Source organism: Grampus griseus (assembly GCF_964374135.1).
Source record: "Grampus griseus genome assembly, chromosome: 6".
In the NCBI taxonomy this organism is placed as follows: domain Eukaryota; kingdom Metazoa; phylum Chordata; class Mammalia; order Artiodactyla; family Delphinidae; genus Grampus; species Grampus griseus.
This window is the reverse complement of record NC_139000.1, coordinates 55,258,465-55,270,082: the sequence shown is the minus strand read 5'-3', so window position 1 is coordinate 55,270,082 and position 11,618 is coordinate 55,258,465. Positions and strand designations below refer to the sequence as shown.

Sequence of the window (11,618 nt, the reverse complement as noted above, 5' to 3'; positions counted from 1 at the left end):
AACTGGAACAGAGACTCCTAGAAGCTCTTTTAATGATCTCATGTTGTAAATCTGTTCCAGTTCAAAATAAGATGTTAAGCAATTTGCTATGCAAAGAAAGGCCTTATAATAGAAAATGATAATTAAAAACTTTTAAAGATATATTAATAACAATTGGTGTTTCAGTTGGAGATAAGGATTTTCCTTATAAATTTTATAAGACTGGAAAAGAACAATATTTAGGGCCTGCACTAAGCAATGCCATCTAGCATAAGCACAGTAGAAGTTAATTTCTTAACCTATGAAGAACATACTGTAATAAAGTAAAACAAAATTGGTAATTTTAATATTTAGGTATATAATGTGATGTGCATATCATATGCATGTGACTAATGTGAAAGTTTAAAAATTCTCTCACTGTCATTCTGAAATCTCTCTAATGTTACTGTCAGTATCATAAAACAGTTAGCAGCTAGTTATCTTGAAATTAAGTACAACCAACCCAAATCAGGGTGTCAATATAAAGTATTTTCTGATATTTATACTTTTTTTTTTCTTAAATAAAATGAAGATTATCTCATATAACCTAGTCTTTTGTTTGGATAGTTCTGCTGACTTACTGTTATTATTTATTCTAATATAGGAGATTAAAGATCTTTAGTAAGTTGTACTAGAAAATTAGAGAAACTTTCATTAGAAATAATTTACATACCAGACCTAGGGTGGATATAGCAGTGTTCATAAGCAGCACAAAGTAGTTGATAGCACTCTTAGGAAGCATTTCTTTTAAACTGAAAGGTAAGTTTACTTTATAAAAGTCTTTCTCTGCATATCCCTAAATCAATGTGTGTACCTGCAGTTCCTTGGTTAGGTGACAATACAAAAGAAAATAACTTCTGAATATTTATTACATGAGTATTTCAGTTTTGTGGGAACATGCTAAAGGCACAATGAAGAAAATAATACAGTCTCAATCTGACCACATCATGCCACCCCAAAAAGAATGGCTCCCCAGGTATAGAACTATAGGTATTTTCTAAAGTCTACTCTATAGCAAAACTCTTTAAATAAAATTTAAATATCAGGAGTTATGGTTTTGATAAAAATTTCACTTGACTTTAAAGCAGAAGTCTTGGGTTGTAAGAAAGCACTCTTCCATAGCAAATTATAGTGCTACTGGCAGCATACATAAATAACATGAAAAAGTGACTATTTCCCAAAGCAGGTAGTCATGGATACAGGGAATTATTTATATAAAGACTGTGTAACTTAAAATACTGGAATATTTACAGAATTGCAGAATTTTAAGAAAATCTTTACGCTCATTTCTGAAGAGTATTACTTTGAAGAAACATTTTGGCATTAACTGGTACAATACTGACTTACCTGTGTCTTGTGCAGAACCAACTAAACAGCTGCATGGTTAATTTCCTTTTATGTATGGTCAGAATCAAAATTTAAAACATCACAAACCCTCAATAAATAATAATTCTCTTGAAAACTTAGAATTTTACAATAAGGCTGTCATCCCATTCTAAAAACTTAAGATGTTTATGTGGGATTTTTCTCCTAAAACTAAAAATGGAAACATTAAAAGAAAAACTTTTAAAAAAGAAACCTAGTTACCATCCTTGTTTTTATAAACAAAATGTTATCAACCTTTAAGAATCTACTTTTAGGTACTTAAGTTTTAGTACAAAAATCTGCAATCAAACATATTATATGATATGCTACTTTGGACATGAAAAGTAGCAGAACAGAAGATCTCTTAAATGCATTACATACAGAGATCCTGGAGGAGTCTTTACAAATTAAACAAAAATTATATTCAACTTTCATCAAAATATAATGTTTACTAGAAATCTTTTAAAATCTAATATATTATTTTAGATGATTTGTGCATTTGGTGTAACTACTATTTGGTAAAATGCTTTAAAGATAGCATAAAAAGCATTTCTTCCCTTTCCTTCCAACAAAAAACTCAAACTTTATATGTGAGGCATTTTTTTCTTATATAATATTCGTTTTAAAACCAGCTCCAAAAAATAGAAAGATAATCAAAAGTCTTAAGTTCAAGTTAAAAGAAAAAAAGCATATAGCATTGAAAATAAAGAAACTATTTTCTTTTTAACCAAAATGCCAAGTATTTTAAACTTTGTATAAATAACACACAGACAAAAAACCCCACCAAATTTTAGGTATGGTGTCTAAAATGGAGTAGCACTATAACAAACGACAACAGTAACAAACGACCCTGTATACTCAGTTGAAAAATGCTGATTTTTCTTCAAGACATTATGAATTTTCTACTGGCATTCTTGAATAAAATTAACAAGCATACTTTCTTTTTTTTTTTTACCAATTTACTCTCATTTCCCCCTTGTAAGAATCTAACAAAAGAAAATCTCTTTTATAGCGGCAATAGATTTCTGAAATCCCTAAAATATAAATTCTTTAGAAAAAATTCCTAACCCACTGTGCATCTTAATAGGCATATATATATGAAAAACAATCTATTTTATGGCTTACACTTAAATTTAATCCATGACTATAGGTCCCAGGGATTGAAGAGTCTTATTGGCAGCCAGTAGCTCAAGGGATGACAATATTCCTGGCATTCGTCATCTCAAAATTTTAAAAGAAAACTGTTCACTGTAGTCTTAGAAAAGCCTGGAGACAGTTCTATTTAAAAAACATACTCGCCACAAACAGATACAAGGGAGAGAAATAAGAAAATAGATTGTGTTATATCTTTGTAAACTTGTTCCATCTCAAAATGTATTCTTTAGAGTCAGGGAAATTCCCTATACAAATAAAACTAAACATTTGTTCCCTTTGCTTTGAAAAATATTTACAGTACATAGAACAACAAGCTAAAAGTATACACCTGCTTATATTGCTGGCCAGTGATATAGATGAACAAGGACACAAAGGTGCTTATTCAATTATCTGAGCATCTTAATTTGTACAGTGAAGTTATTACAGATCAACTATGGAAAAATTAGAAAACATTATTTATGAATACCAGCTCTTGTGTAAAACATCACACAAGATGCCAAGGTATTATACATTCACTGTGGTAAAAACTGTACATACGTATTCTGTGCATATTAAACATTTACAATTTTTTCATCTCTCATAATTCTGAGTTGAAAAAAGTCTGTTTCTTCTTTTGCCAAAGGTGATATTAACTGACTGATTAGGTTCACGAAACTTTTTACAAAACTCTTTGCTAAGGACTTTTCATCAGTGTCTTTGGCTGGTGTCCTCATGAAGAAAAACTCACTAAACTTTTGAAAGCTCTGAGCAGATACTTCCACACCTTTGCTGGCTAAAGTCATGATATACATAATAATGATACATGTAGTAACAGTCCACAGTAATGTGAAATACAACACTTTGTTCTGTAAGTCTATTTTGGTCTCAGAGTGAAGTTCATTTCTTTCATCCAGCCATGCTGTCTCTTATTTGATCAACTCGAAGAGCTAGGTCTCTGAAAGAAGGGCGTTGGTTTACATTATTGTTCCAGCATTCTGTCATGATTACATAAATCTGTAAAAGGGAAAATAAACCAAACTTACAATGAGCACAAAGTGCCATCTTTTAATTGGTGAAGACATAAATTCAGAACTCCCACTTAATTTACCTGTACAGGCATGTGTCATGGATATACCTATATCCACAGTCATGATTATGCTATTTTTCTACAACCTCAGCAAATTAAATTACATAAACTGACCTGAAATCCTTGGGTAAAGAGAGAAAGAAAATGCATGATTACTGTGGATAAAAAAAATTTTTTGTTACCTCATCTGGGCATCCATCTGGTCTTGGTAATCTTCCATTATTCTTCAGGAGTTCTATCAAATGAAACACAATCATCTGTCCTTGTTTGTCATTGCCAATCATACGCATAAATTCCTGAAACACAAACCCACTTTTCAATGACACATTTTTGGTACATTTAATTTGAATCAGAATTCTTTCTCAACTTCTTCCAGTAAATGGGAAAAATCCTGTATGTTTCCTTACCTTGAAACATTTTAAAAACAGACTATTTTAACTTCAAAAACTTTGTTTTCAGTCACAGTTCAGAAAAGATTGTTAAATGTGGAACGTCTATAATGCCATTTCCATAACTGTAACATACTCAGCACAAATTCCCTGAAAAGGTTCAAAACCAGTGAACTAAAAACACTTACTTTGTTTTAACACATCATATTACATTTCAGGTGAAATAAAAAGTTGAATGTAAAAGAAGACATAATAAAAAGAAAATACAGAATGAATATTTAAGCATAAATGGAACGGAGAGAAAAAGTTCTATGTTTAAAATTCATAAAATTGAAGTCTGAACCATAAGCTAGAGAAGTATTTACAATGAACACATCGTTTATTTAAACACAGAGAGCTCTTATATACTTGTAAGAAAAATTACCAATATAAAAATGGGCAAAGTACATGAAGATACAATGCACACACGCACAGACTCACCCCTAATACCCAATAAATATGTATTCAATCACACTAATAGCAGAAATGCAAATTAAAATCCAACAGGTACAACTTCTCTCCCATCAATTTGGCAAAACTGTGTAGAAATATAATAGTCAACACTGGCACTGGCAAATGATAAAACGTATACCCCTATGCACAGCTACTGAGAGTCTAATCTGGTACAGCTTTCAAAGCATTTTGAAATAATGAAAATCCTATGAAAGAGTTCATAACGTTTCACCTATAATTATACTTTTACTCTCTAAGATGACAACCAGAGATGAACATAAATATATATAAGGATGTGCACTATGTTCAATGAAGTGTTACTTAAAAGACTGAAAAATAATTGTCCAGAAATTATATCCTTATGATGAAATGCTACCAAGGAATTAGAAGTCATATTTGCAGTAAATATTTACTAATATAGGAAAATATCTATGCTATAATATGTAATGAAAAAGCAGGATAGCAAACTGTACAGTATGACCTGTTATAAAAGAAATCTTTTTAATAAAATTTCGCTTTTATATATAAAATTAAAAGAAGCCTGTAAGAAAACATTAAAGTGGTTATTAAAGTGGTATTAAAGTGGTTATTTCTGAGTAGTTGAATTAGAGATTATTTTTATTTTCTTTTTTATACTTTCCTATATTAAAATTATACAATGAACAGAAAAAATATTACTTTAAAAGGTTTAACTTTTGCAATAATTCCTGGAATGAATGAGTTTATCGGATTTACTGAAGATAATATTAAGAGAATATACTAAATAGTACTCCAATCCCCACTTTTTAAAACATCAAGTTAATTTAATGAGTAAGTTTGGGATTATTTTGTTGGATGCTGTCTTACAAATAAGCAATAGGAGCTCTAAAATAACCCTAAGCTTACTATATTATTCTTTGGAAAAAGCTTTTCTCATGTTAAAAAAAAAACCTTGAGAGTAAATAAAAAGCAAACTGACCGCTGGTGGGCTTTTACTCTTCTCAATATATGTGAAAAGTTCATACAGAACCACTCCAAAGCTCCAAACATCTGAGGCCACAGAAAACTTGCTCTCTGTCAGTGATTCTGGCGCATACCTGTAGTATATTTAAAAGACAGTTACTTGATGTGTCAATTCTTGATTTTATCTGCAAATCACTGGATTAAAAAAAAAAAAGCTGTAGAGAAAAGGGTTAACACAGCAGGCCTGAGGCTGCCATCTTCAAAAAGGTCTGTTTGCAATGTTGACACTTGACCGGTACCTGGGATCTTAGATTTCCGGAGGGTTTCCACAATTCCCTAAATGATAATAAAAGTGGCTCACTGTACCTAAACCATTTCTGCAAACAAATGAGTCTAGAATCTTGTTAATGTGCCAGGCAGAGAATGTCTACATGGCCAGTCCCAATAAAAACTGTGGGCACTGAGTCTCTAATGAGCTTCCTTAGTAGATGACATTTCACACATGTTGTCACAGTTTATTGCTGGGGGAATTAAGTGTGTCCCATATGACTTTACTCGGAGAGGACACTTAGAAACTTGTGCTTGGTTTCTTCCAGGTGTTCCCCCAGACGCCTTTTCTCTTTGCTGATTTTGTTTTGCATCCTTTTCCTATAATGAGTCATAGCCATGCTTATGGCTGTATGCTGAGTCCTATGAGTCCTCCTAGTGAATCATCAAACCTGAGGGTGGGCTTGGGAACCTCCAAAACACAAAGATAACTAAAATCCAAAACAAAATAATGTTTGGCTCAGTAACATCAGGGTTAACTGCAAAGTACCTTCCAAGAACTGAAAAATAGCTGATCTTTGCAAGTTAAGCTTAAAATGAATCCAGATAAGAATCCTAGAGAAAAAGTGCCTTTTAAGCTGGAGAAGACTTGAAGCTACTAACATATAAAAGAAATAACCTGTTAATCTGAAAGGGGGTGATTTTGAGAGAGAGCACAGAAAATAGAAAGTCATAGGGAAAAATGGTGTCATCCTCTACTCAAGTATCAACACTACCCAACTGAGAATTTTGGCCAATGGATTATGAATATCATGGTACCATTGCTAAATTTATCCTATTATAGAGAATTGCAATGGAGATCTGTTTTCGACTGAGGTTTAAAATATGAATTACATAAAATGAACCTCTCCTTCAAAATCCAACTTCCAGAAATCCTCCTCTGACTACTTAAGGTCATAATGACCTCATGCTACTGAAATTCTAAAGTACTTATAGTCTATACTTATACAATTAACCATGTAATGTTATATTCTTTTTATATTTAGTTTTTTTAAAAAGTTACATATTTATGTTATTTTAAAATAACATAACCTCCTTGAAGGCAGTACTACTCCCTCAACCCTTGAAAAATATTCTCTTGCTGTGGCTTTCATGAAAGCACTCTTTGTAATTTCCCCCTTCATCTCCAAGGCTGTTTTTCTCTTTCCCATTACTTATGTAAGGATAAATACAAAGTTAAAAAAAAAAAAGTCCATGTGGAAAGGGAGAGAAAAGACTCTCCTCTTTTCTTAGAGCATTTACTTTAGAAAATTTAAAATTGTGAATTCTCTGTCTCTTTGAAATTTATGTAAAAATCTTTTTAAAAGCTTTTGCTTAAAAGCCTCTTGCCAGGTTTACATACAGGAATGTCTTTCTCAAGAACTTGGGAACTACCTCTTTGGAATGTAATCATTAAGGATTATCATGCCCTTACCTCACAGTTTCAATGGCAGGGCAGGAGCCTAACTTGGGCAGGTGTATCCTTCAAGTTGCAAAACTATCTCCTATCATAAAGATATGAGAAGTTTATTTTTCTTTTGGATAAAGCCAATTAGCTAACACAGATGGGCACTCCTATTACTAAGTGAATTTAGGATGAACAATGTGTGACAGATGGTGCTGTCAAGTCCTCTTACTTGAGGACTAGTTACTGTTTATCCTGAGAACATGTATGTAAACGGGTTGAATCTGTTTGGCCATTTTATAAAAGGGTGAGATTTCTTTCTGTTTTTGTAATCTCTTAGCAGATTGCTTATGATGCACATTACTTTCTGGATTACTGCTTATTCAGTAATGAAACTGTTTTCTTTCTATTCTGCTTTTGTGGAGAGGTTCATTTCCTGTGTTAACCTTTCCCCGAAGGTTCCATCACCAGATCTCTTCCTCTCTGTCAAAAAATTTCCCTTAGGTAGTATCATTCACTTATATACTACAGTCTCCCAAATTTACAACCACCCTATCTTTGACCTTTCTTTTGTGTTTCAGACTTATTGAACATTTCCATATTAAAGTTCTGCACAGGCAAAAAGAACTCCATCCCCACCTCTCTGACACTTGCTGATTATTTTATTTTCTCTATGCAATGAATGGTATCACAATCTATCTAACTCCCCAAAATGGAAATCTTAAGAATTATTTTTGACTCATCTTTCACTCCCAAGTCTACTGAGCCACTAAAGTATGTCTTAAAAATGTCTCAACTCAGTCTCCTAACCAATACTGCTATTACAGTCTTAGGTTAGAGCCTTATCTCATGACTAGTACAGAGATCTTCAAACCAGGTGAAGAGTAATAAGCCCAAGGATATACAAAGATTTTCCAAGGGGCTCTACAGCAAGAACCGTATAAGGATTCTCCATGAGTCCAAAACCCTGCCTGAACAATTAAAAAAAATACGTTAGCAGAAGCATTTTCCCTGCAGTTCTTCTTAATACCACCCCACAGGACATGCTGTTAGCTAAACAAAGAATACTTTTGAACAATAAACGCAATGTAGATGACAGTGATTCTTTTAAGTGAAACTGTATTTTTTTAAAGATATGATGGCTAAATCCTATGGATAAAAATTATGTGATTTCTTTCAGACTATAGATTTAGTGTTTGTTACTCAACAAGTTAGGTAAAATCTATCAACTCATTCTGAAATATTTATATAAAAATTAGTTAACCTCATTTCATTATATAAAACATATTTTTTTACTTGCTAATATAAAAATAAAACTGTATGTCAACTCTCCATCTGATAAGTTTTTAGCAGTATATAGCTTTCTTTTTTCATTAAATACATAAGAAAATTTTGACCAAGATGAAAATGTTCTTTCTGATTTTTATACAAGCTTATTAGTGATTCCCCAAAGTCAAACATCAGAGTTCAATCTCCCCAAAACATTTACTGAAGGAATAACAGGCCTTTTACCATATTCCTTACTTCATAAATTATAATCTTAACTATATTTTATTCTGTATTATTTAGTAGAAATTAAGTAATGAGAAGTGGTTTATCTTATTTTCATAACTTAATTATGAAATTATTTATATTAGATATATATCATCTTAAGCTTACCTGACTGCCCTTGTGGTTAATCTTTACAGATATGCAGGGAGAAATACTGGGCCCAAAGTTTTAGGGGCTTTCTTTATGACAAAAAATATAAAATGAGGTGTGAAAGCGAATATTTAAAATTAGAAAAGAAGGAATCTTGAAAGGAAGGCACTCTGGTGGATATGCTTTGTTAGCTTCATTGTAAACATGCCTCTGGCACATGTGTTCTGCAGTTTAAATCTGTTTTTTAAAATAATATTTCATAACATTAATATACTTACTTGAATTGAAAATGAAGTAAGACCTTTTCTGTTGGAAATTAAGTATATTTGTTTATGAGGCCTGGCATTGCCAAATAGATTGTAATGAAGGACACTCTTCATTAAGTGACTCTATCTTTGAGGCAGTGCAAGGGTTTGCCATATTTAAATCACATATTTAAAATGTGATAAAAGATGTTATTAAAAACTACCGTATTTAAACTAACAATATTCTATTTTATGAATGTATCAGTTTAAACAAGATGCCTCTAAATGAGAGTAATATCATAATTTGAACTAATTTTAAAAGATATTTGGTATACTTCCCAGAAACAGAAAATGAATGACTCTAATGATTTGGTAGTAAATCCACTTTTGAAAATCAAGTGGGTTTAATTCTTCGTTTTCAATGAAACTGAAAAAAGAATGGATCTAATGAAATTGCCAGCTAACAAATTTTACTGGTAGATCACTATATACTGTTTTGCTATGTACGTATCAGGAGTCACAGAAATGAGTGACATTGTTAAGACAAAACTCCTTTCTTTCTTTCCCATCTCCTTATTTATACAAAAAAGTTTTCTCCATGTTTACAAATACAGAAATAAAATTAGAATTTATGTGGAATCTGGTCCCATTATAGAAGTAAATAATATTTATCTAAGGATATATGGACTAGTTGGAGGGGAAAGAAAAGCTCCATTTATTAAGAAATGTCTCCAATGCAAGAGGGAGAGGATATGGGGATATATGTATACGTATAGCTGATTCACTTTGTTATAAAGCAGAAACTAACACACCATTGTAAAGCAATTATACTCCAATAAAGATGTTAAAAAATTTTTTTTAAAAAGAAATGTCTCCAATAAAAAATTTTAAAGAATTATTCAAATTAGTAATTCATTTATATTGCTTTGGAAATTTCATCCTGGCAGTAACTTCAATGATAACTTAATCTGGAATAAAAAGGTGAATACTTTTTTTGTGGTCATAGGAAATTTTAAAATTAATTTAAATTTATATATTTATTTTGGTTACAATGGAGATAGGTAATCAAAAGATTTTCCAAGTACAAAATATAATACATTATACAAAATTTTGAGATGGGAAGTGGAAATATAATTTTAAGAAGAAAAAGGAATAATGCAAAGTTTCTATCAAGAAGAACATCTGTTCCTATACATTTTTAAGTGGGTGACAATGGGTATCAAATTGCTGTGGTGTCTGGATTTCCTTGTATACATTTAAAAGATTGATGTACCATACTTCAATGTCATTATTTACAATACTTTATAAAATATATTATTTACAACCATCTAAATTTACAAAGGAAAAAATTAGCTATCAACTTAAAAATGTGCCAGAAAGAATACAGCTTTTGATAATTCTTTCAATGGGTCTATATGCACAAAGGGTTTGAAAATCAATGACCTAGATTCCTGCAAAAGTTGCCTAACTAGTCTTCTCTCTGCTGTTAGCCTCTTCTCAATACAATGTACCCTCTATACCTCTAGTTCTCAAAACTTCTGGTCTGAAGTCCCCTATACTCTTAAAAGTTATTGAAGTGCCCCAAAAGCTTTCATTTATGTGGGTTGTATTTACCAATATTTACCATATTAGATTTCAAAATTAAGGAAATGTAAAAGTATAAACCCAGTAATGTAGCATAAATAACATTTTTATAAAAAAATAACTATTTTCCAAAACAAAAAATTTTGTATTTAGAGTAGTATGTTTTACGTTTTTGTAAGTTTAATGTTGGTTTAATAGAAGACATTTTCTGTGAGTGGTTTTTTTTAAAAAGTTTTTATACAATTTTTAAAGGTTATACTTCATTTACAGTTATTACAAAATACTGGCTATATTCCCCATGTTGAACAATACATCCTTGTAGCCTATCTCAAAGGGCCCCTAACTCTCGGGCTGTGGACCACTACCGGTCTGCAGGCTGTTAGGAACCGGGCCACACAGCAGGAGGTGAGCGGCAGGTGAGTGAGTGAAGCTTCATCTGCCGCTCCCCACCATCCCCCATCACTAGCGTTACTGCCTGAACCATCCCCACCATTGCTCCCATTACTGCCTGAACCATCCACTGCCCTCCCCCCACCGTGGAAGAACTGTCTTCCACAAAATCGGTCCCTGGTGCCAAAAAGGTTGGGGACTGCTGGCCTATCTTATACCCAATGGTTTGTACCTCCCATTCCTCCATCCCTATATTGCCCCTCCCTACTGGTAACCACTAGTTTGTTCTCTATATCTGTAAGTATGCTTCTTTTTTTGTTATGTTCACTAGTTTGTTGTATTTTTTAGATTCTACATATAAGTGGTGTCATACAGTATTTGTCTTTCTCTGACTTAGTTCACTCAGCACAATACCCTCTAAGTCCATCCATGTTGCTGCAAATGGCAAAATTTCATTATTTTTTAAGGCTGAGTAGTATTCCATTGTATGTGTAAAATGAGAGTGAAAAAGGGGAATAACATCTTAGTATTATTATAAAAATACTTCTGACCTCACAGACTCCCTAAAGGGTGTACCAGAGGTCCCCAAACTTTGAGAACTGCTGTTCTCCACCAAAAGT

At 32.2% G+C, this 11,618-nt stretch overlaps 1 protein-coding gene across 3 annotated transcripts in view; it reads right to left on the bottom strand.

Moving 5' to 3' along the window:
• Positions 1 to 913: 913 nt before the first annotated feature.
• The window catches only part of JAK2 (Janus kinase 2), a 263,282-nt gene continuing 252,577 nt past the window's right edge, over positions 914 to 11,618 (bottom strand). For all 3 annotated transcript variants that reach the window (XM_082656733.1, XM_082656734.1, XM_082656732.1), the window contains exons 23-25: positions 5,444 to 5,561; positions 3,787 to 3,900; positions 914 to 3,531 (exon numbers count right to left, since the gene is read on the bottom strand). In XM_082656733.1, coding sequence (XP_082512859.1) covers positions 3,424 to 3,531; positions 3,787 to 3,900; positions 5,444 to 5,561 — 340 coding nt within the window. In that variant the 3' untranslated portion in view covers positions 914 to 3,423. The remainder of the gene's footprint in view (positions 3,532 to 3,786; positions 3,901 to 5,443; positions 5,562 to 11,618) is intronic.